Below are 23394 nucleotides of genomic sequence, written 5' to 3'. Positions count from 1 at the left end.
ACGATTTGTGCAAGGCTGATGACCGGCTGACCCAATAACCCATTGACCCAGTTACACCTTGACTGGTTCTACGCGACACCGTATCGTGGACGTCTTACATTGTACCCAGGATATGAAAAATTGTTGACTCATTTTCACTTCGTTGAGTACATGTAGGTACAATTTATTCAGTATATAGTAATCATAAATATACAATATAAAGTCTTTAGTTTCATTATAATAATTTCGTATATGTGTCTTCGTCGAGGTGAGAGACTGCAATTAAGCTGTCGCATGGTGTTCAAAAGTACACGGTCAGATTAAGTTGCTCACTACCGTTGATACCGTTTCCAGGTTTTCTGACATCCGGCGCAACGTCGACACTGTCTACAGCCTGGAAAAACACGGCCAAGAATCACCCGCACGCAAATCCAGTCGACTCCACGAATCCGTTCGTACGAATATCAATCTGCATTCGTAGACTCACCTTGTCGGCGTCGTTGATCCTATGCTTATTGTTGTTATTATTGTGACCGTCGTTGTCGGCCTCGTCGACGTCGTCGTCGTCCCAGGACAGTTTCTTCACCCTCGTGGACATGGAACCCGCGGGCCAGGCGGACACTGGAGCCTGCAGCGAATCCGGAGGATCGGCAGAGTAGTTCGAGGAGTCGTTGACCGAGCTCGCGTTGCCGCGGTGAAGACCGCTGCCTGCAAGGTTGTTTATGTTGTGCACGAGACTACCGAGGTTCGGAATGTGGCTGATGGCTGCCAGGTTTGGGGCCACAGGGGGCAAGACCATCGGAGCTACCTTGTGCCTTGCGCAGACCTGGGGCATCTGTCGCGCCGAGGTGACACCTGTAAAAATGGAGTTGGAAAATTGCACAAATGAAGGAATGCCGCGCTCAATGTCAGTGCGGACGTACTTTTAATTGTTGCTGTGTAATTGCTGTCATTGTCGTCGCCGAAGACCGGGTTGTCCACGTCGTTCGTCCCTTTAGCAACACCGCGGCCTTCCGACGCGTCCCGTAACGCACTGGCAGCTAGCACCCGGGGCGTCGGACTCAGCGCCGAGGGAATTGGCGATTTGTCCCGATATCCCGAACCCGACGAGCTGACCGAATTGCTACTCTTCGGTCGTTTGCTAAAGAGAATAATGCTTAACTGGTATAAACTTTATCAGCCTCGTTATCCTGGTTCCTACTATATTGAAAAAAAAGGAACACGATGCGTGTGTGGAGGTATATATACGTACTGCTTGTATATGTATAGTATGAGGACGAGTATTACGACGCCCAGAAGCCCCAAGACCGCGCCAAAAACAGCGACGAGAAGGACGCTACTTCCGAGCCAGGCAGGTGCGGCCCTTGCGGCAATTGGCAGGGAACCGGTGTTCGGAAGATGAACGATTACTGGCACCATGCTGGACCTGAATACGAGTTGATATTGAATAACCTACTGAACACTTCATGTAATACGCCCATTCGGCAATCCTGTGATTGATAAATATCGGAAAATAACTCACCTCGGTGGCCGACCTGAGTCCGAGGCAATGGCGACCAGTCGAGCCGTTGTCCCATTGAAAGGGCCTGACGACCTCAGTATCAGTTCTCCGTTGTCCCGAATCTCGAAAGATCTGTAAAATGCATGAATTTATACGAATGCATTAGAATGTGTATGAATTAGTGTTAGCCCAATCTGTAATTGTATTTGAATTCCTATTCAGTGTAAACCGGTAAGGATTATATGTATAGTTATGCAAATTTTTGCATAGATTTTTTGACTTGCAGATACATTTAGTGGCAGTACAGCTCAGTCTAGCCAGTGATATGGATTAGCATTACATAGGATAAGCTGTGGTCATCATCAAGCAAATTCTCATACCTATTCATTTCATTCGACCCCAATGGTAGTTTAGAAATCTCGCCGGCCGCGGACATGTCCCATATTACAAAGTCACAGGTAGGAAGCGAAGGTTTAATTTTCAACAGTGCAGCTTTGTCGTTCACGTTGTGCAAAAATGGTCAAGATTTGTCATGGGAGACAAGTACATTTTTGTTGACGCTTAGAACTAGCATTTAAAAAAATGTAACTCATACCTCGCGTCTGGCCCTCTCAGCGAAAGCGAGACCCTGTCCCCTCTGTCCCCGTCTGCTGCCTCAAGCCTTCCTGTAAGCAAGAATTAGTTCTCTATGCAGATACCGCTCCGTATAAAAATTCGGCGTACGGGAAATTTGTTTTGTACCGACCTATAATAGAACCTTGACGGAGACTCCTCGCATGAAGCTCGTACCTGGGATGACGGAACCTTGGCTCCCATTCGTTGACGTCCTCGACTGAGACGTTCACTCTCGCTGTATCGTTCTGAACAGTAGCAATTTGGAAAATTGATTATGGAGCTAAAGTTAAAATGAAGAGACAGAAATGAAAACCCAACGCCTTACGTGGTGCCCGTCCGTCACATGAACCCGGAAGCTGTGCTGTATCCGACGCTCGTAGTCTAGGGTACCCTTCAGGATGAGCTCACCGGATCTTGTGATGGCGAACCTCTCGAGATCCTCGCCCGCCCCGACCAGCCAGAACCTCAAGTTCTACAGTTAGGTAAAGAATTACGGACACGCTGCTTGTTTCACAACTTACATCTATGATCACATAACGACAAATCTTACCGGGTCTATTTTGTTAACGCCTGCGGTGAGGAGAATGCTTCCTGGCGGTGTGTTTTCCGGGATACAAGCCTGGTAGTCCTTCAGTACGAATCTCACCGGAAGTCGTCCACCTGTGCGATCATTTATTTATTGCACCGTTTGTATAAACGTGACCGAACCACAGTTAGGTCATAGAATTTGAAAGTTGAGAAATATGTCCTGAAAAATGACTTCAAATTTGTTTATAAATGTCCAAAAATTTAATTTACTGCCTCCGAGATAAAAATGATTGTCTAATTTTTTCTTTCTTTTTGTTCTCCAATAGGTAACGTGTGAAGAGATCCGTTTACCGGCTGTGGGTCCGGCGCCGAGTCCTCCCTCCCGAGCGACGACGACAGTTGCCAGAGCGTATCGATCCGGATTGTCAACCTGGGTCGCCTGCGATTGCCATGAATGGAACAACATAGACATTACGAGGTGTGCGTGCGTTGGGTAATTTTCTCCGAACTCGATGATATACACAAGACATCGATAATCTATAATTTGCAAACTTGACGGAACATCGAATCACCTTTATCACCAGCGTCGTGGGTGCGACGACCTCGTGGTCCCTCAGGCTTCTGGTGAGCACCACGTCCCCCGTTCCCGGGTTCAGTGAGAGGAACGAAACGGCTCCCCCTTGAAGCGTGTAGCGAACCGGCGAATTGATCCCGGTATCCTGGTCCACGGCCCGTATCGCCGCTGGTTCCACTCCCAACGTCGTCCCCTGCATCGCGCGAGGAGGTATACATTATTCTCTGATTCTTTTCCACTATATTTCTCATGTAGAAAACGGTGAACTTATATACTACGAGTATTGTTCGGTTCTTGAATCCACTAATTCCAGGTGGTTTAGAATATTTCTACTTACGCTTTTTTCTCCGATTGGTACAGTGATCTTGTATTGGTCGTTTAGGAAGGCTGGATTTTGGTCATCGGCATCGATCACGTTCACCCGAAGGGCCGTATCCGTCGACTGCGGGGGGTTGCCTTGGTCCTACAGGAAGAACCACTCATAAGGATGTACCTTAGCATATACTGATTCTGAGAGAGAGAAACATCATCTCGTGCAAACCTGAGCTCGAATTCCAACGGAAAAGTTGCTCAGTGTCTCGTAGTCCAGTGGCTTGCGCAATACCAGAGTGCCTTCCAGAGCGTTTACAAACACGAAGTAGTCCTATGCGGATAGACAGTTATATACGGCAGGTAAATAACCGAGAAATGACGAGTATGTCGCTTAATAAATGACTGATCTCGACTACACTTCGACTAATATTATTGATTCTACTACTAAGGTCATGCACGTGCTCGGGGTACCTGCAGACGGAGTCTCTCACCGTCCACGAACACAGCTGGCTGTACATAACACTAAAAGTAACGAAATTTGTCGTCGATGCAATGTTCATCATCTGCGCTACCCAGGTAACACAAAACTGAAGTTTGTCTATCAGACGTCTTATAAGAGTCTTATAACGTGACTTTGGACGCCTAAAGGAGGTCTTATATTCAAACGACGTCTTTGTGACGTTGGACGTCTTTTGGAGGCCGAAATTCGCGTCATAAGATTTCCATAAGACGTCTGATAGACAAATTTTAGTTTTGTATCAGCTATAGGTAACTGCAGCTTCGTTATAGTCATCAATTCGGGGAAATCAAATCACCCATCATAATCATCTTCACTGATTACAAGTTTTACGAAGGGAATTCACAAATAATATATCGATAATTATCTCCATATTTTTGTCTGATTATCTAACTTACCGCGTGCGGTCCTGGCAGTACGGTATACTCGACCGTCGAGTATGGACCTGGTTGATCCCCGTCGATCGCTCGAACACCTTGAAGCACTCTCGTGCCGACGACCGTCACCTTCAACAATGCGAAGAAGTGGCCGCTTCATTATCGTGATCTAACGGTTTTTACAACAGTAGGTCAAGAGTTGCCCATGCGAGAATTTGGGTGTATGTACAATCGCTGAGAATAAGTCTTGCGAATACGCATCAATTAACTCGCAGATCCTCCTTACCTCGGAAATGTTAAGGACGTAAGGCGCATTGACGAATTGTGGAGCATTGTCGTTCGCGTCCGTCACTCGTATATTTACCGGTATCACGAAACCCTGCGACATTGGACAAAATTGATGTTACACAATATATTCTTTATTAAAACTATTCTCGTTCTGCGAGATGAAAGTTAAACTTCAAATAATACAAACCGGATCGAGAGTTCGTCTCCTTTCACAAATAACGTTGACATAAACACTGGCCGGTCCCTGGACACCCTCCTTATCCAATGGCCTGGTGAGGGTGAGATTCTTTGACCCGGGATAAATTGCTACTGGGCTATCCTTCTCCTGCAACCGCAGCTCAATATCTCCCTTGGATCCCAGATCCCCAGGAATCACAGGATCCCCAATCACGCCGATCGCACCGACGACTCCGCCGACCTCCAGCTCTTCTCCGACGAAAAGGTGGGCCGCTGTTGCCCCGTTCTCGAGAAAACATCTTGTGTCGCGTATTACTGATCAACCATTAAAACATATTTTTATACATCTAAGGATTAAGTCCTACGCTTTTAGATAATAGTTTTTGCACATTGGTTCCGTTGGTTTCTTGATAGGGTTTTTGTATCGGGATCCGTCATTTTTTAATAAATTCAGTTTCGGCTTGCCCCTTGAGAATGGCATTCAACGTTGCTGTAATGAATATTGCGTTGCTTACACTTAGGCGTCTATTAACTACACTCAGATTACCTTCTCTCAGGCGCTTAAGGTTTAGTCTCAATGAAGTTGCATGATCATAGGCGGCTATCGTTTTTCGTTATAATACAAACTGCGATATTTTTACTTTAGTCTTGTTTCGTTCGTGTAGGTTTTCGATGGCAATTTTATTTGATTTCTGATTTCAATCCCATGTGTTTTCAGTTAGTTTTATTGGCTCATGTGAAAATAAAAATTAGAGAAATAAAAGAAATTTATTAATGATAAAAGCCCAAATAGAACAAAAAAGAAAGTTGAACAATTTCCAGATAAACGATCGGGCTCGCTTCAATATTTTTCTAATTGTTTCAATCGTTGCGAAGATTTGCGGAAAGGCTTTTTTTTGCGTTTGCTGCTAGATAAATCAGCTGTAACCGTTGCGTCAAAGTTGAATATGCCTTCAGTTGATCCCTTATTTACACATTTCCTTCTTCCGTAACTCCGTCACGTTTTCCTCGCGTTTTGTCGACTACAGTACAAAACGTTCGATAGAAAAAAAACAGTCTTAAAAAATTATTTGGGTTCACGAAACTATCTGACTGAATGGTACACCAAAAATCTATATCCGTACGTTATTCGAACCCTTAAGTTGATACAAAAGTAAATAAAATATTGTCAACAAGAGATTAATAATTCTATAACGATACTCACAAAAAGTCTATTTTTATTACTACGGAACACACAGTGAAATTGAAAGAACTTTGGGAACGAAGGTGCGCCAAGTTAAGAGTAAAACATACGCGCAGGCTGCGTATTAGTAAGAATACACATATTGCGTGAAACGTATGATGAAGGCGTTGGATAATACGCGTGCGCTCATACCGCGCTTAAGAAGTAGGGTACAAGTTACAACAAGAGTAATACTTCGTACAATGGTATACTTGTGCGTGTCAAGAATTATATTTTACTTGGTGCGAGGCACACACGCACGCGCATTCGGCCATCTGCCCACACGATGTGCTATGTACTTGTATATCATAACAGCAAACACCTATACGTTTGAGCGCCTGTGTGTGCCTGATTGTGGATATTCTATATACATTCGCGGTTCCTTGGAGCGAACTTCCGGCTAAGGCAGGGCTAGCTGCCTGGCTGGGCCGTCTGCCAGCCGCATTCATACCTCGAGCTGATCGCTTCGCATTCGCGTGCTGGGGAGACGCATGTATACGACTACAGGCATAGAAATATCCCTCTATGGGTGTCTTATATACGCGGATTCTACGTAACTCGCAATGGCGCTAATTATTACCAGATTTATTGTACACATGCGAGCATTATTTCCTTATCGATATTTTTTCCGTTATTTTTTTACTCGTTTCGCTATTCCCATAATAGTTTAATCAGTCGCTAGTGTAAGAACGGACCGTCTGACCGTTACTAATTGCCAATTCTGGGAGGCGGAATTTCGACTAGGCTGTCTAGGTATCAACAAACTATAACTGGTTTTCATTAATATTTGCAAATATGAGAAAAGTTGCCGTCGAAATAAATGATCCCTCGTTCGAGAATTATCCAAATTATTAAATCAACTGAATTACTTGTTGATATTTGAATATTTTCGATAGCTAGTGAGGAAATTTGTGAAAAAGATTCGTTGCGAATCGTGGGAATCGGTGATTGTTCAAGATGTGCAAATAAACGATCCTGATTCGCGATGACGAATCCAACGTGTGTTACAACGATAGGTTGGGCTTGTAGGAAGGCGATTAGTAAGCACGTAAATGTATGAGGACTTACGTTGAGCAGCAGCAGGTTGATGCAGGACGAGGCGGTAGTAGATCAGCGAGATTATAATCTTTATCAGTATATCTACCTCCATATCGTATCAAAGTCTCCATCCATGAATACGAACATTTCTTCATTCATCTGTAGGCGTGAGAACAGTCAAAAAAGAAGTATAGCATTAGATATATCAACAAGTCGAATAAAATTGCAAATCGTTGTATTATCACGAGCCCAATTTGTACCGCACCCTTCACTCTACGTGCACCATGAACACCTCGGATGATCCTACACATCCATCATCTATATGTAACATATCTGCAGAAATAAAATGTGCCGCTGCAGAAGGGAAAATAGAGCCGGTGTACTATTGTACACGCGTGGCTAGAAAGCATGCGGAGAGAAACTTTGTGCAGCGATACGTGGGCTTATATTCTATGAGCCTGTATATGGATGTTAAATATGTGGGTGATGATTGTATTCGCGATTGTCTCTCCGAATCTAGTTGCTGCTGCCAAGCGTTTCCTGATCGCGGCTACGATTTAATTTCCACTCTTAATTGTGACTGGTTTCGTAATTTCTCTTCCCCCTTACATGTTTCTTTTTCTCCACATCAGCCGGATCCACGGTTTAATTTTCGGTTTGAGTTCCTGCTGCGTATTTCCTACTATGACTAATGCTGGAACCGGAGGTTGCGACAGTGATTTCCCCACGACCAATACCGGAAAACTGACATATCGGTGCAGGTACCCGATATTCATCATACCGAACGTTTCTTTCGGCTCCTTAATCCTTATACTTCGTAAACGCATGTAATGACGGTGGTCGACGCACCGTGACGACGGCGAATCCTCGATACACGCTCCGAGGATTCTACCCACCGAGAACGGCACCGCGTGTCCTACATGACCAAGAGTCAAGGCAATTATCTCACATTCCGGTATTCCATGCTACGGGCAGCTTCGGTATTGTTGAAAATTGAAATGGTCAAGTACTTTGTCCTCCCTTTCTTCGCTTTTAGATTGACAAATTGCGGTGATGAAACTTTCTGGGAATGTAGCGATATAACAAAGCCGAAAAACTGCTGCCTTTACGTACGGTGATCACTTTACACACGCTTATACTTTGGGTATACTCACCACGGTAAAAATTGTCATCTGGAATATCCATGAATTGCAGGTCAAATTATTCGTAAGATCCAATTTTCACTGCGAGTCCAGACTTCGTGAGTTGGGGTGCCGCGTCATTGCAAAATCGTTTGAGGAAGAACCACCATACCCATAGTTGGGCTACACCCTTGACACACGAAACTATAATACATAAAATAAAAAAACAAAAAAAACGTAGCTTTATGTCGAGGAAGACTCGCGAATTTTACGCACAAAGAGGTGAAAAAATCACCGGGTCTTGCACGGCGGCGGCGTGTGTATTCTGTACAAAACAAGAGCCCGGAGGATAGTAAGCGGGCATCGAGGGGTACGGCCAAGGTATACAGCCGAGAGGGCAGGAAGTGGGGCTACACGATCGCCGGGGACCGACGATGACGACAGGTGTTCCTGAAACGGGGGAACTCGCTACGTATAAACTATAACGTCTAACCCTGCACCCGTATCCCTCCACAAATTTACCGGCATAAGCAGCTACGACGACGCGTACATTTCTTTGTTCGTAACTGCAGCAGGTTAACTCGATTCGGGACTACGGTGATAACACACAGGTGTAATTTTTTTTTTTTCTTTATTACTTTTTTAAGTTACTCCACGATACTCGTGAAGAACGATTGATTAAAATCGATCATTTAATTCGATCACAATGGCTTGCGTGCTGTTGTTACAGTATTTACCTTCACGGAGTCCGGATGCGCATCGGATCGCGGATCTTTTCTCACGGGTACCGGTAAAAAAGTTGTAGCGAAACGAATAGGAATCTTTTTTCACGGTTTAATGATCCAGAATGATCGTCATCGTCGCCTCGGTCAAACGATCATTTATCCTCCTCCACTTCGTAGCTGCGCGATGCTCATATCGCGTTAAGTTTTAGACGAAACGGGATTAACCCGGTTCCCATGACCCCGACTCCTTTTCCAGTTTAGTGTTAAATTCACCTGTTCGCGTCTACCATCGTCAGAGCTATACCTGGGCGTTTATGTTTAATTCACACCGGTGACGATTAAAAATAGTTGCATCAAAACTGGGACAACGCTGCAGTTGTTCAACGGTCTAGTTCCTAAATGATTAAACGTGTGTACATGATGCTTTCATCCCGACTTCAGATAAATTATCGTCACTCTCTTTCCGCAGGAAACACCTTCCGCGGTATACGCTTATAGGTTGGTATTATTTTGGAACAAGTGTGTAAGAGTTTGATCCCGGAAAAGAAAGTGAACGAGCGGTGTGCACCAGAGTATTTCAGCTGTAACCTCTTACATACGTATATCGTTTGAGAATTTCACCTCTTCGCAAAAGTGGCTTTCTTTCGTTTTCCTTTACTTCTTATCTTCTATTCTTATTAAAGTAAGCTTTGTTCCGTACGTGCGATCCTTCCAATTATCATTATTTACCGAGTCATTGTCTCGACTCCTGAATACCTTAGATTTGTGGGAAGTGTGTTGTTGGGGTGTATAACATATTATAGAGTCGAGTAAAAGAAAACTATGCGCGAATTCACCCTCTGCCTACATGCGAGTGCAAAGATAGCGTGACGACGAACGTTTCTAGGGCGAGAGGATGGATGAACCCATTCGGTGTTTGCGCACAGATATATCTATACCTAAATATATATACCGTTTGTACAATCATCGCGTCGATCGAATAACGAATGATGAAATAATTATTAGACGCGACACGTAAGATGACGCGTAAAGTAAAGTATGAGATAAATACGGGTGAGGCGTTTTTAAAAATTGCTTCAAGCCGTGAATTTTGGAAATTCTATATTCTCTTCATTATTTCAAGTTGATATTTAATTCAGGATGTAGCTCAATTGTCTATTTCGTCTCTCTCAAGTTTCTCCATTTGATGCGCATGGGTTACATGCCTCTAACGTTACCTAGGATATATGCATACGTAGATTTACGTAGACACCTGGCACCTAGATTCATTTCTGCTTACAAATCGAATGTATAGTAAACTATTAAATTATACATAACAAAGCCATGTCATAGGCGTAGGATCGATTTGCCGAAGTTCTGTTGTTCACAGAATTTTCATTACGTACAGCATTTACCAAAATAAACCATACATATATATTTACATCATTTAACACAGTAATTGCTAATTTACAACTAGAACATGGTTTAGTACAATGAAATTTACATTTAAAGAAACATCGTTACCGTTTATATGCGTGCATGCATAGGTATACTACATATATTATATTCAAGACGATACGTATCTGCCTTTTGTCGCTGCATCTACGCAATTATAATATCTATAAAACCGGGCTGCCGTTCCATTGAATCTGTGCGTCTTGCCACCTGCGGAGAAGATCGAAATTAAGATATACCTACGTCTTAATGAGATAAGATATCTGCATGAAAGATATAAATTTAAGACGTAGATATAGCATCTCATTATACAAACTTGGTGTGAATCAGCTTCTCCAAGGGAGTCGAGGCGACGTCGACCAGTTGATCGTCCCTGGCAGCGTTGTCCGCTGACGAGTCTTCGCTGGCTCTCGTGTCGACCGTCAGGGTGGCGTGGCTTCCACCGCATGTGTAATATTGAATCTCGAACCTAGAACGGGGATAGATCCGGGATTAACGCGTTGGTCTCACGACTTTCCCCCTTGCGCTGCAGATCGTATCTCACCTCCGCTCGGCGTGGTAATTTCTGAGAAGTTCACGGTTCATGTTGAAAAGTACGCCGTAGTGGCCCTGGCAAAGGGTCAGCCAGATCGGCAGGCTCGGAGTCTTGAGTCGGGAACCGGGCTGCCTGTCGGCGTCTGCACCGTCACCCTCGTGCACCAGGATACCGACCTCGCTCCTCGCCAGGACGCCCCATCTCGGCACGGCCTTGACAGAGGACGAAGGTGTGTGAGACACGCTGCGACGAACCTGGTTTTACGTTATTTGTCAATATCAAAGGGCTCCTCCTCACGTAGGTGTTCTCGTCACCGACGTAAAGCACCCCGTTGTGGAGGTGCGGCGAACACCTTCCGGTTAACAGCAGCGTCGCGACGCTCATCGGTCCCTCTTCCGGCGACCCGCCGAGCATCGAGGTTCTTTGGTCTTCGAAGTCGGTCCGCACTCTACGAGAATTTCGTCATTCAGAGGGTCGGTCGCTTTCCTTTTGTTAGATTTCTTTATATTACACGTATCTCCTTAGGGTCTTGTCATAGTCTCATTATAGTATATATTAATTTTGCATAACGCGCACTCTAGACGATACGTGTAATTTGTGTACAGGAACACGCATGCGACTACGTGTATACGTATCCTCACTTGGCAAGTCCTCGAGACAGCACGGCGCTGTAGAGGAGAATTATCGCTCCGGGTCCACCTTCGTCGTGAAACTAAATCGACACCAAAATATAATACGGGTACTCCTCTCGAGTGTTTCGCAAAGGGAATTACGAACGACTTACCAGGTAAAGGTACCTCTTGACAAATATCTGGAGGTCTTCAAGAGAATGGAATTCGTAGAGATGTAGCTGTACCGATTTTCACCATATATTATTAACAGAAAATAAGATTCGTTAGTCGCCATTACTCGAGATCACCGTGCTGTAGGTTTTTTTTTTCTTATTCTTTTGTATTCGAGTTCGAAAATTCGAGAAGATAAAAAAATCCGACTACTGTACGCGTAAACACCATACCGTTTCGGTAATCCCGTCCTGAAAGTATTGCACGCTATGCTGAACGTAGGGCGTCTCCTGTGGCAGAACAACAACGGCCTTGGGCACAAAGACGCCGGAGGACGCGCCGCCTGTAGAAGCGAGATTGACAGCAGTCGCGGCGTTGCTGGGCTTGGCGTCGCCGCCTCCACACCTCCATATAACTTCAGCGATCGACAAGCTCAGGACTTCGACTTGCCGCTCGTGGTTCGGCTTCAGTAGACTGCAACAGAAGCCAAATTTCTATGCTATTATATCGGATTCATTCCCGGGCAATCATTAATACTGTTGTTATACTGCGCTCACGCTTCCGGGGATGCTGGTCTCGCGAAACTGGTGACAATCTTGTTAGTCCTGAAGAGAAAGTGCTTCAGCATCACTGCCTGTATCGCTGTGACCAAACTCCGAGTCGAGTTCCTCGCCGCCCTCAAACCGAAGGCAAGACTTTGCCCCCCTGGCCTCAGGGTCAAACCTGTCCTAGTCCATTCGCTCCTTGGCGGACTGGCGCAGGAGCCGAAAACCAACTGCCGTAATGCCTGCATTGCAGAAAAACCCGAGAATAATCTGCTATACGTTAGTTGGGTAGGTGTTCGGTGTTACGTTGTACATCATACCCACCGTGCACGTCTCCTCGCTTATCGGTGTTCCTCCGATCACCGGCACCTTAGCCAGGGTCTTGGTGCTTCTCGGATACAACACTCGCTCTGAAAATGAGGAAAAGAAGGCTCGTGAAGCAGCTAGTGAAACCGAGTAATTAAAAACTGGCGATAAAACCCAGACCTGCTAGCTGTAGCTCGTCGGGCTCGGACATCAGCTCGGCGCACCTCGCGGTGCGGGTGAATAGCAGCATGTTTCCAATACTAGCAAACGAGGTGAATGTGTACCTGCAGGATATTCGTAGGTGCAGGCCGCATGCCTGAATAATCGTGAAAAAAATCCGAGCGCGTATTTGCTTCACTCCGTAAGAATCGTTCCGGCCGGATTAGAGATACCGCCGCGATTGTAATCGGAGTGGAGGATGGTCGTGGTTTTATACCAACCGAACATCATCGCGAGACGTCAAAAATTCCGCGGTATCCGATGCGCCTGCACACCGATGTCTTGGCTCCGTTTCCCTCCCCCTACTCCTGCTCATATATCTGCAGACAAAGTTGGTTTCTCGCAATGTCAATTCGCCAGGGTTTTCCGACATGACCCACTAACATCTTCCCGAACCATCGTTATGCGATACACTGTTGTAACCAATTATATAGCCATAGGCACGTGCAACGGGAGTTTCTTCAACGTGCAAAACATTCCCTCTCGCGTTCGAATTTCAGCAAAACTTTCGCGCGCTGCGATAGCTTCATACCTAAAATATCCTAATCGGTTGACCGATCCACTGTTGCATGTGGGATTAAAGTCGATCTTCGCGAGTCCCGTGGCGTGTTAGCCGACGGTCATAAATCAGAATCTGATCGAACGATGCGGTAATGCATGTAGAACTGTTCGTTGGAACTTACCGCCTGCGCTCGATGAGATTGTTCGAAAATTCGACGGTAAACGATCTTATCGCGAAGACCCATCGCCGGGTACAAGCTATTTTTGGATCATATCGCAGCGCACCTCATACGTTCGTGCAAATAGCATTGCCTATAGCTCGCCAAGGCCTTTTAAACACTTTTTTATACGACACAAGCGATCTCTGCTGAATTTCACGTAAGCTGAAACACGGCGATTTATCTACTCAGAATTACCGCGCAGCTCGTACTGCAGAGGCAACCAATTTATACCTAACAACCAGAAATTAGTGACAAGATAGCAGAACGGTTTATAACATATTCTCACGCTCGAATTATTTTCCATTCTTTATTACAGGAATAATCGGTTATTCCCTAGGGAGACGACACAGTCGCTTGTCGTGCAGCCAAGCGTCATAAACACCAGACGGCATTGTTTATCACCTCCCACTGACGGCACGTGCTGTTTAAATTATCATACGTACACCTGCTCAATTGCAAATTATATTTTGTTGCAAGAAAGGGCCGTATTCACGGTATAGCATTCGCGATTTGCACCTACCTCTGTCTCTGAGGTAAGTTGGCTTCTCCGTGTTGACGTCTCGTTGCTGCATAAGACGCACCGCTGCGATTCTTTCGGGGATTCCCCGGCTTTCGATACGCTGTACTCGTTGACTCGTCGTCTGTCGATCTCCACTCATGCCTGTTCGACAGGACATGTAACTATAAAAATTGCCCAGGTATTGTGTAGGTATGTTCGGGTCCAATGGCTATAATTGTTCGATACATTGTCTATAGAGAGAAGGTGACTACGAAGTTACACTTGTGTACGTGATATTCGATTTAATGAGTGAAATCGGCAAAAAGAAGACTAATTCCTAAAGTTGTTGAAATAAACTCCCCGCAATTTAAAGTGTCTTCCTCTTCCTTGTACAACCGACCCCATTCCGTCAGGTATAACATACACCGACATACACACGATTTAATCCCGAAAAGTTGCGAAATTACAAATAGATAAAGTTATATGCATGAGTCAAACTATCACGCGAATCACTGAATATACGTATGTTTATGTATATAATGCTACATCTTACCGGATACGGGTTATTATTGTAAGTAGACGTGTATCGGTGAACGTAGTACGTGTAATAAATGGTCGGTGTGACTTTTGATTAAGAATTGAACCTGCTGCGGTGACTGCAGAGTCAGTGGAATTTTCACCTCAGCGTTTTTCCCTCCGTCCCGCAAGACAATAACGAAGTTTCAGGGGCTCCGTTACTCGGGACGTGCAGGTCGTCCGCACCGACGAGCAGGGCGCAGAATTGTTGACTGACAGGCAGCCGCTACGCTGGTTGTGCTCCTCGGATGGGGGTAGTGTAAGGCGGTAATTGTTACCACCTACCCTAAACACTCCGAAATTTTCAACCCGCCTTTCCTCGCACACCTCGACACCCTGTTGTCAGTGTGTGGGTGTGTGAATAGGTGGGAACGAAGAAGCGTCGACCCTTCGTTCCATCAGTCGATTCCAATAAGTTTTCAGGCTCACAATCAATCCGCGTTGCAACTCTGATCGATAGGTATATCTAGCCTCATTCCACCGAACCGTATATCGCGAAAGATATTTATGAGAATGGCGATGTTGAGTGAACACGTTGATGAGAATTTGTTCCGCGTTTCGCATATTTTCTGCGAACGTTATTATTAAACTCCTTAACCGCCGCTTTCGAAATTCTCTTTGGATTTCACGGCACGCTCGCCCGGCTGAACTGCCCCTGAAACTTTTGGTATACCTTACACCTATCCTACAGTCATATACTCTCATTGGCCGAGGAAGAAAGTTGTTCTAAGTTTGCGAGAGAACGTGCCGGGGGTTTCGCGCCGCTGGAGATCTATTTCGTGGTATTTCGCGGCACGCTATCGGGTTCATGCCTGTACTCTGTATACAACCGTGTTCGTTAATACATCCCGGTAATAGAGAGGGAACTAGTGCCAGGTGCGAAATACAATAGTCGGGAATGGTCTCTGTGTGCACTACACGACACGTTGATGTATGTACATACGTGCGTATGTACACCGGCAAAAACTAACGTAAGTCTAGTGTAAATAGATGCGTGTGATACTATGATGCATCGAACACACGGACCCGCCAGTCCACCTTAACCCGCTAAAGAAATGATCGATTACGTTGAGCGATCGTTAATTACGTGCCACGAAGTCGCCTCGAGATTGATTACCCCCGCAAATAACTTTTACAGTTTTTCGGCATACGACCAAGATATATAAGGAGAAGGGGAGATATAAACTGGACAGGTTCCGTCGTATACAGCTACGGATATACAATCGATTCTTTGCGTATGAGGAGTATTATGTACATTTATTCGTTAAAAATATCTAGCATTGTAAACAACCATTAACAAATCCAGAGAACTGGCCTTATGGGTATTATAAAAAATTAAAAATTAGTTAAAAAAGGAAGATTCGACGATTCCAATCGTATCAAGTATCATTAAACTTTCCGCCCTGTACGGCAACAGAAGCTAGGCTGATTCCTCCTCCTTCATCCTAACGAGAAGTTTATTCTTGGCAACATTCTCGCCAGCAGTGCAAAGGACCTCCTCGACAAGTCCGTCGCAGGCGGCCTTGATCGCGTGCTGAGGCGAAAAAAAATAATGCGTGTTATAAAGTTTCAAGAGCTCTCGAAGAGAAAGAAAAGCAAATCGTGGCATACTCACCTCCATTTTCATGGCAACGATCACCAGGAGAGGATCGCCCTTTTTAACAATATCACCTCGCTGAACGAGAATCTTGTCGACGACACCGGGCATTGGGCTCATCGCAGAACCAACCGCTCGCTGCTGACCGCTGATCGACGATACAGCGGTGACGAACTTCGGCGGCGGTATCGTCAGCTGCCACTTGCGCTCCTTTGAAACAAAATTCACGTGTTCATTTTCATCTTTTGCCAATGGGGCTTCACTGTAGATGTAGGGAACAATACTGAAAATTAAATATAGAATATTACGTACATTCGTAAATAAATAAAGCTCTCCATTGTTGTTAACGATCCTAGCGCGGGTTATTACGCCGTCGATTTCCGATAATAATTCGAGAACATTGTTCCTTTTTATCAACGAACCGCTCACGTTTCTCCAGGGGCCCGTGTCATTCGTTCTCATGTTAAACACACCTGGTCGAAGGTACCTTGCGTTAACCACAAATTCCTTATCTTTGAAGAGAAATTGAAATTTACGCTCAAGCGCGTGGTTCAGTCTGAGGCCGACGTTTGTTGCGAACGGGGTAAAGCTAGCGTCGTTCAAGGAGGGCAAACTCTCTTCTAGGATCATGGCTAATGCTCCTTGGGTCAGTATCTCGTTGGTGATTTCGATTTTCGGAAAAAGAGTTGCGTGGTTCTCCTCTATAAAGCCGGTGTGAACATCACCGCTGGCGAATTTCGGATGGCTAGCGAGGTCCATGATGAATTGCACGTTTGTTTCCACGCCGACGATCTACAATAAACATCGCAATGTATTTTTAAACGTTTTTCCCCCGCTTAGGCGCGGACAAACATTACTCACATTGTATTCCGCGAGTTTGGCTCCGAGTTTCCCGATCGCCTCGCTCCTGTCCTTCCCCCAAACGACCAGTTTCGCTATCATCGGATCGTAGTGCACGGAAACCTGATCACCCTGCCGCACCCCCGTCTCGACTCGGACGTCAGCCGACATCTCCGGGGTCGTTAGATGTAACAGGGGACCGGCACCAGGTAGAAACCCGTTATTCGGATCCTGTAACGCAGGATTCACTAGTCATTCGCGAGGTATTGCGAAATACAACGATGAAAACCAACCTCGGCGTATATTCTCGCCTCGAAAGCGTGTCCCGCCAGCTTTATCTCTTCCTGAGTAAGCGGCAACTTCTCTCCGGCAGCCACTGTGAGCTGCCACTCGACGAGGTCAGTGCCGGTAATTGCTTCGGTAACGGGATGCTCAACCTGGAGCCGCGTGTTCATCTCCATGAAATGAAAACTGTGAGTGTAACGATCGAGAATAAATTCCACTGTCCCGGCTCCCACGTATTTAACGGCCTTTGCCGCCCGGACGGCGGCTGCACCTAGCTCCGACCGCAACTCGGGCGAAATTCCCGGCTGTAAGTTTTGAAAAATTGCAGAAAATAACGTTGATTATCAGGATCACGTGGTAATGTATAAATATACATTATACATGTAGCATTAACAAACCGCGGGGGCCTCCTCAATGATTTTTTGATGTCTCCTTTGAACCGAACAGTCTCTTTCGAACAGGTGGACAGCGTTTCCGTGCTGATCAGCGAATACCTGAACTTCGACGTGCCGGGGTTCGGAAACATATTTCTCTAACAACACGGCCGAGTCGCCGAACGATTTTGCCGATTCGGTTCGAGCCGCCTCCAATGCCGTGAAAAAATCCCCTTCTTCAAAAGCTATGCGCATTCCTTTGCCTCCACCTCCTCGCACCGCCTTAATCATCAGTGGAAAACCGACAAGTCTTGCCTCTGCCATCAACCTGTCGTCGGATTGATCCTCTCCGTGATAACCTGCGTAGAGAGAACATTTTTTTTTTCTTATGACGAAAATAGGACCGCCGCAGGTAGCGGAGTTACGGACCTGGAACTACAGGTACGCCGGCCGCGGCCATAATGGCCTTGGAGGTGTTCTTTATCCCCATGTCCCTGATCGCGCTCGCCGGGGGCCCGATGAAGGTGATCCCCTCGCTCTGACAGAGCTCGGCGAATTCAGTATTCTCCGATAAAAATCCATAGCCGGGGTGTATCGCCTGGGACTTGGACTTCTTGGCAGCCTCAATTATACTATCCTGCTTCAGGTAACTTTCGGTCGAAGCCGCGGGTCCAATGTTGTAGGCCTCGTCAGCCAAACGGACGTGCATGGCCTCCTGGTCCGCGTCGCTGTATACCGCCACCGTTTTTACCCCAAGTTTACGAGCGGTTCTTGCAATTCGGCAAGCGATTTCGCCGCGATTTGCGATGAGGATCTGCGCGCGGGAAATAAAATCGCTCAGAATTAGCTGCGTTTTATAATTTCATCAGAGATTTGCTAAAATTTGATGTCTAAATTATGCATTGTACATATTATACGTATAGATATTGTGTGCATATACCTTCCCAAGCCTTTTTCCATTGTGTACGGTCGATAATGAAAATTCCCGATCGATCCACGAGGTTATATGCCAGGGCCTGTAAATATAGCACGATCAAGACACATGCATGTGGAGACGAATATATTTGATCTTATCTTATCGACAAACGGGTACTCCTTACGTTTTATGAACAGGCCAGACCGACCGTAGCAACAGGGTGTACATGACTTGGTGATACCTGTAAATTCTCGTATTAAAAAATGCGTTTTTCCTTGGTCAATTTTCGGTGTAAGGTGGACGCAATTTTTACCAACCACTCGATCAAGACGATTTCTTATCAAACCATTTCTTTTTTGCTGACACGTACAAACGGTCTCGTAATAGCGTCGTCATGAATATTGAGATAAGATAATGAGTTGCGTCAACAAAGCCATGTATTCCGTAAGCTGTTTTTAACTTATGCAGCCACATCGTTCAGGGACGTATAGAGTGACTGTGAATCGTTTTAAGAGTTAATTCTTATCATCGAATTCTTCTGCTTAATGAAAGCTTACTTTTAATTATTTTAGTTTGTTGTGATATACCAAAGAAAATCCTGAAGCTTTTTCTCTTGAGCAACATTTACATCTTGGTGATAAGACAAGCTCATAACCTGTTTGGTTCGTAGTCACAGACTTGTATGTCTGACTCCTCAGAACTATCAATCTCATAGATTTCATCCTTTTTGCTCTGAAAATCTAGTTCGAGAACTTCATCGTCATCCCCTGAGCACACATCAATCTCGGATTCGTCGTCCCGTTCGGCCACATTTGCTCTCTTCACTTTCACATAATGCTCTGTCTGACTACTGCTATACCTAACAAAACTATTTGACTCTAACGTTACATATGTATTCTCCCTAACATGAGATAGTCCGATTCCTTCTTGATTGAGTATTGGCACAGGTAACGCGGGTAATGATATTTCCAACGGATGTTCGGTTCCGGTAGGAGCTCGACTGTCTCTAGAGCTTAGAAAAAGTCTGAGAGACGTTAACAGCTGTGTTCGAAAGGCCATGAACGCTTCCAGCTTGTCATTGCATTCTGTGCACAATCTTCTGGGGAGTCCGTCAGTATGTGAAACCTGTGATCGATCGTCAGCCCATTTTAGAATCAAAAATTGAAGGCCAACCATACAGTTATTGGAAAAAGTTTCATGCAGACTTTTGGTGCTAGCATGTCGATTTTCTGACCCCAAAAAGTTAACCATAGGTACTGATTAGTTCTTCATATTTTTCACATGTTTCTATTAAAGCACTCTGGTGAATCGTTGCCTCAGTGTTATAGCAATTACTCACAGCCATCCCAGTGATTAGCTCGATGCCAGTCCTGATGTTGTTTCCCCTGAGACTTGACGATGCCTCTTCAGCGAATACATCGAATCCCGCGTTCTCAACAGCTAATTGTTTGGCACAGCCTCGGCACAATGGAGGTGACTGTTTGAAAAACATTCGAGTAAACGGATTAGCGATGCCGAAATTGGGACAAGCGTCCTAACATATGCTGTAAATTAAGCGTCAGTTTTTCGCCGCTCGATTGTATTCTTACCATTTCTAACCCCTAAGACTCAGAAGAAGTTATCAGAGAATTCCAGAGCAATAAAAATCTCCGCCTCCGTGTACATGAACATTTATCAACTATCGTGACTGTGAAAGGTTTCGTGACGAGGCGACCGCAGTTCAGGCCAGTTCAGTGACATTGTCATTTGTATTTCCGAATTGTAAGCCTTAACCTCGCTTTTCTATTTTCCTTTCATTTTCTTTCCGCTTTGTGCTAAAATTGCAGAAATTGTTAAGGAAATTGAGGATTTGTGGCGGCATCAGTCGTTCCCTCGTCGTTTTATGTTTACTCATCGAGCTTATACGGTAAGGGCAATATGGGGCCTGAGTCTGATTTATATTTCACGTACAACCGTGTATTTCACTCATGAGAAGATTTTCCGTCAAGTGAAAAACAAGTCAAAATCAGGGTCCAGTAACTCTACCTCTGTCGCCCTGCGCCCGTGATTGGTTGAGAAAGCACGCTAAGCCAATCACGGCGCAGAGCGAGAGAGACAATATACCGGTATTTCCTTTACACGGTCACGCATGCGAAAATGGGGATGCTACCTCCATGTACAGATGGGCTTACCCAGAGTATCCGGCAGTCGCCTGTTGGAGAATGTTTTTTTAAGTTAATGTCCCAGATTACATGAACACCGTGTTGTTGTACGTGAATACAAACGCCGAGTCAGGCGTAGTTTATGGTGATTGTTGTCACAGGTGGGATGTATCGGACAAACGTAAGTTCGCGTGTCATCCGACCGGCCTCAACCTTGTTTATTCTCTGTAGAATTTAACCTAACTTAACCTAACGTAATCCTAATTTTCACATTGTTTGGATTTCGTTTCAGAATGGGCAGCCTCGTAGAGGCGATGTTGATAACGCATACCGCGATAGATCGGCCGGTTTCAAACAAGCTGGACCCACTCACACACCGATGACCGTTGCCGAACAGTTCAAGGAATCTTGGCTGACCGCCATTATTGGGTCAGTTCTATTCGCAGCTGGGATGTGCCTGCTATTTTGGAACGAGGTATTGCACTAGACTTTGACTGGCACATTGTTCGACGGCTGTACCAAAGACCTTTGCAATTATGAAATCCCCATTGGCCTAGCTTGTTATAGGAACAGTCTGCTTTCAGAGAACATGCAATTCCCTGTTTACTCCTTGCTGCTTGTCCTTAGGGCCGTGCGGTTAGAACAGCACATTCGCTGAATGAGGCGCTGCGTAACATTGTGCCGCTGTCCAGTGTGAACCATGTGCTACCTGAGCATCAGCACAGACTTGTTCATTTTTCGGGACCACTGAGAGTGCTTGAACCGCTCACTGAACCTGATTATGGAATCGTTATGGCCAGCGTAAAGCTGAAGAGAAGGGTACAGATGTATCAATGGATCGAAATTGAAGAGGAACGTAGGTGAGGTAAATCTTGAATTGTACTTCATCTGTTTCGTTTCATACTGTTTTCTCACGGTTTGAAATTTTTACTTTACTACAATCTACAACTTCTCTCACCCAGTTAGAAATAAACTGATTCATTTCCATTGTGTCCGATTTCACCCTGTGCAGTTTTGGAGGTGTTACCGAAGATGAAAAGCACTACTATTATACGACAGAATGGAAGGACAAGCTTGTGGATTCAGATTCATTCGATATCAGAACTGGTCACCATAATCCCAAAATCATGCCTGTGCGGAGTCAGATACAAATTGCCAATGAGGTTAAGATTGGAGCCTTGACTCTTGGTGAAGAGTTAAAAAAGAAATTCAATCACTTTGTTGAGATTACTAGCGATGAGAGGCCGGAGCGTAGAGACATCAAATTGCACTCTGGCCTCTACTATCACAGTAATGACTTATGGAATCCTCAGGTTTGAAATCACTGCTTTCCGTTATTACAGCTCTTGCATTATTTCTACTTCTACTAATCCTTTCTAATTATCATCAATCAGGTCGGAGATATCAGAATACAATTTTCGTACGCTGGCAAGGGCGATGACATCTATTCAATTATCGGCATGCAGGTAGATGGAACTATCGTTCCCTATACGACCTCGCATGGCGAAGAAATCTTAATACAAAGAAAGGACGTGATATCCGTGGATCAGATGTTTCACCTAGAACATGTGCACAACTATTGGCGCACCTGGGCTATAAGGTTGGACTGGCAAATTTGTCTGAAAATGATAAACGCTCTGGTACGATAATTACGACTTACTGAGTCATGATTTCATCACTTGCAGAGGTCTGGGTTGGCTAGTGCTGTTTCTCGCTGCTACATGTTTGGCAAACATAATACGCACGCTCGTCTTGAATTCAACATTTTTATGCGGCGTGATTGCTATTGAATCTGTAAACATATCTGTCTCCATGTCCATCAGTTTATTGGTCATTGGTTTTGCCTGGGTATGGTACAGACCCATTGTCGGCTTGTGTCTGGCGCTGGCTTCCGTCGTACCATTTCTCTATTCAACCATCTTCTCGGAAAATCGGGGTCAACAACGAGACAACTATCGAAGACTATGACTGCAAACGCACGCTGTCTATGTGTCAAAAACATTCCATCATTCGCTGTCTACCCTCTATGCGTTTAAAGATCTGCATGATACACCTGCGCAAATGTTTATGGTATTGAGTCTAGTCACATCATTCAACATTTTTATTTTCCAGGTAATAATTATTCCTTCTCGGAGTTGTTTATAATTTCTTTTGTTCATTACAAACTTGACTTATTTAGTAGGAAGTAAAAAATTTCAATTCTGAGTATGCGAGCTGTAAATACAATCTCGCCAATCTACATAACTTTTAATAAAGACATTTTGATTGAAAACTTAACATGTAGATTAAACAAATCGATACATTAGATCAATGGCTCAATTTGTGACATATTTTTTGATGACTAATATCCCCCTATTTTCCTTTGAATCCCATTTTTTCAGGCCGACCACATGCCATTTACAATAAACAGAGCCAATCTTGTGGAAGTTGGCGCGCCAGAAAAATTCAACAGTGCATGCATTCTGCAGTACCGGCATGGTCAACTGACACATCGATACGGGCATAGTTTGGGATAGAGGTAGAAATCTTGTTGCCGGCCGAGTCGGATTTGCGCGCGTGAAACACCGTAGGTGGCAGGGCAATCTAGAAAAAGATTGGGTACAGTAATTCGCGCAAGGAACACTGGGTAGGGTAAAAGTAGTGCGGCAG

At 45.0% G+C, this 23394-nt stretch overlaps 4 protein-coding genes and 1 long non-coding RNA gene across 13 annotated transcripts; 2 read left to right on the top strand and 3 right to left on the bottom strand.

Annotated features, from left to right (window-relative positions):
- Window positions 1–137: 137 nt before the first annotated feature.
- On the bottom strand, window positions 138–8589 carry Cad96Cb (protocadherin Fat 4-like Cad96Ca). The gene is made up of 18 exons (XM_046625268.2): window positions 8283–8589; window positions 7159–7287; window positions 4879–5183; window positions 4690–4782; window positions 4425–4532; window positions 3739–3840; window positions 3535–3660; window positions 3196–3390; window positions 2975–3062; window positions 2646–2755; window positions 2421–2567; window positions 2226–2340; window positions 2076–2145; window positions 1502–1612; window positions 1232–1405; window positions 903–1120; window positions 467–834; window positions 138–373 (listed from the first exon to the last, which is right to left on the bottom strand). The coding sequence occupies exons 2-18, from the start codon at window positions 7238–7240 to the stop codon at window positions 281–283; spliced, it is 2505 nt and encodes an 834-aa protein (XP_046481224.1). The 5' UTR covers window positions 7241–7287; window positions 8283–8589; the 3' UTR covers window positions 138–280.
- LOC124218646 (uncharacterized) lies at window positions 827–4342 on the top strand. Its single transcript, XR_011177233.1, has 5 exons — window positions 827–1447; window positions 1767–2577; window positions 2950–3407; window positions 3580–3869; window positions 3959–4342. It is a non-coding gene; the product is annotated as an uncharacterized lncRNA (long non-coding RNA).
- Window positions 8590–10086: 1497 nt separating the features above from the next.
- On the bottom strand, window positions 10087–15166 carry LOC124219585 (inactive ubiquitin carboxyl-terminal hydrolase MINDY-4B). 4 transcript variants are annotated; one of them, XM_046627321.2, is made up of 11 exons: window positions 14570–15166; window positions 14038–14198; window positions 12595–12680; window positions 12283–12512; window positions 11959–12199; window positions 11728–11793; window positions 11585–11655; window positions 11241–11391; window positions 10953–11155; window positions 10725–10877; window positions 10087–10618 (listed from the first exon to the last, which is right to left on the bottom strand). In XM_046627321.2, the coding sequence occupies exons 2-11, from the start codon at window positions 14192–14194 to the stop codon at window positions 10573–10575; spliced, it is 1404 nt and encodes a 467-aa protein (XP_046483277.1). In that variant the 5' UTR covers window positions 14195–14198; window positions 14570–15166; the 3' UTR covers window positions 10087–10572. The 4 variants fall into 4 exon arrangements, with proteins under 4 accessions (XP_046483277.1, XP_046483279.1, XP_046483278.1 ...); XM_046627323.2 differs by having other exon boundaries at window positions 14038–14178; XM_046627322.2 differs by having other exon boundaries at window positions 14038–14178; window positions 14697–15166.
- A 653-nt stretch (window positions 15167–15819) lies between these two features.
- Mccc1 (Methylcrotonoyl-CoA carboxylase 1) lies at window positions 15820–19326 on the bottom strand. Its single transcript, XM_069136366.1, has 11 exons — window positions 19192–19326; window positions 18922–19100; window positions 18789–18845; window positions 18629–18704; window positions 18118–18502; window positions 17713–18047; window positions 17323–17619; window positions 17051–17260; window positions 16502–16981; window positions 16208–16399; window positions 15820–16126 (listed from the first exon to the last, which is right to left on the bottom strand). The coding sequence occupies exons 3-11, from the start codon at window positions 18830–18832 to the stop codon at window positions 16013–16015; spliced, it is 2133 nt and encodes a 710-aa protein (XP_068992467.1). The 5' UTR covers window positions 18833–18845; window positions 18922–19100; window positions 19192–19326; the 3' UTR covers window positions 15820–16012.
- Tmem43 (Transmembrane protein 43) lies at window positions 19077–23386 on the top strand. Of its 6 annotated transcripts, XM_046627532.2 has the most exons (7): window positions 20496–20510; window positions 20766–20926; window positions 21038–21220; window positions 21373–21605; window positions 21758–22058; window positions 22140–22345; window positions 22431–23022. In XM_046627532.2, exons 2-7 carry the CDS (start codon window positions 20888–20890, stop codon window positions 22711–22713), a joined length of 1245 nt encoding a protein of 414 aa, XP_046483488.1. In that variant the 5' UTR covers window positions 20496–20510; window positions 20766–20887; the 3' UTR covers window positions 22714–23022. The 6 variants fall into 6 exon arrangements, with proteins under 6 accessions (XP_046483493.1, XP_046483490.1, XP_046483486.1 ...); XM_046627537.2 differs by lacking the exons at window positions 20496–20510; window positions 20766–20926 and adding an exon at window positions 19077–19266 and having other exon boundaries at window positions 22431–23023; XM_046627534.2 differs by lacking the exons at window positions 20496–20510; window positions 20766–20926; window positions 22431–23022 and adding exons at window positions 19613–20077; window positions 23127–23386 and having other exon boundaries at window positions 22140–22385.
- The last annotated feature ends 8 nt before the right edge of the window (window positions 23387–23394 follow it).

The sequence above is a fragment of the Neodiprion pinetum genome, chromosome 5 (assembly GCF_021155775.2).
Source record: "Neodiprion pinetum isolate iyNeoPine1 chromosome 5, iyNeoPine1.2, whole genome shotgun sequence".
In the NCBI taxonomy this organism is placed as follows: Eukaryota; Metazoa; Arthropoda; class Insecta; order Hymenoptera; family Diprionidae; genus Neodiprion; species Neodiprion pinetum.
This window is presented reverse-complemented; position numbering and strand designations above follow the sequence as displayed.

What these genes read in the sequence shown, in the direction of transcription:
- Cad96Cb (XM_046625268.2), bottom strand. Translation starts at nt 7,240, where the DNA reads ATGGAGGTAGATATACTGATAAAGATTATAATCTCGCTGATCTACTAC. An exon ending in GCGTTAACAAAATAGACCCG is followed by an intron (nt 2,568 to 2,645) that starts GTAAGATTTGTC and finishes ACCTAACTGTAG; the next exon opens with AACTTGAGGTTCTGGCTGGT. An exon ending in CCGTCAAGGTTCTATTATAG is followed by an intron (nt 2,146 to 2,225) that starts GTCGGTACAAAA and finishes TCTTGCTTACAG; the next exon opens with GAAGGCTTGAGGCAGCAGAC.
- LOC124219585 (XM_046627321.2), bottom strand. Translation starts at nt 14,194, where the DNA reads ATGTCCTGTCGAACAGGCATGAGTGGAGATCGACAGACGACGAGTCAA. An exon ending in AACTTACCTCAGAGACAGAG is followed by an intron (nt 12,681 to 14,037) that starts GTAGGTGCAAAT and finishes CCTCATTTTCAG; the next exon opens with AGCGAGTGTTGTATCCGAGA. An exon ending in CTGTCTCGAGGACTTGCCAA is followed by an intron (nt 11,392 to 11,584) that starts GTGAGGATACGT and finishes AAATTCTCGTAG; the next exon opens with AGTGCGGACCGACTTCGAAG.
- Mccc1 (XM_069136366.1), bottom strand. Translation starts at nt 18,832, where the DNA reads ATGTACACCCTGTTGCTACGGTCGGTCTGGCCTGTTCATAAAAC. An exon ending in AGGCGAGAATATACGCCGAG is followed by an intron (nt 17,261 to 17,322) that starts GTTGGTTTTCAT and finishes CCTGCGTTACAG; the next exon opens with GATCCGAATAACGGGTTTCT. An exon ending in AGCTTTATTTATTTACGAAT is followed by an intron (nt 16,400 to 16,501) that starts GTACGTAATATT and finishes TTTGTTTCAAAG; the next exon opens with GAGCGCAAGTGGCAGCTGAC.
- Tmem43 (XM_046627530.2), top strand. Translation starts at nt 20,003, where the DNA reads ATGCCTCTTCAGCGAATACATCGAATCCCGCGTTCTCAACAGCTAATT. An exon ending in ACAGCCTCGGCACAATGGAG is followed by an intron (nt 20,078 to 21,037) that starts GTGACTGTTTGA and finishes ATTTCGTTTCAG; the next exon opens with AATGGGCAGCCTCGTAGAGG. An exon ending in TGGCGCACCTGGGCTATAAG is followed by an intron (nt 22,346 to 22,430) that starts GTTGGACTGGCA and finishes CATCACTTGCAG; the next exon opens with AGGTCTGGGTTGGCTAGTGC.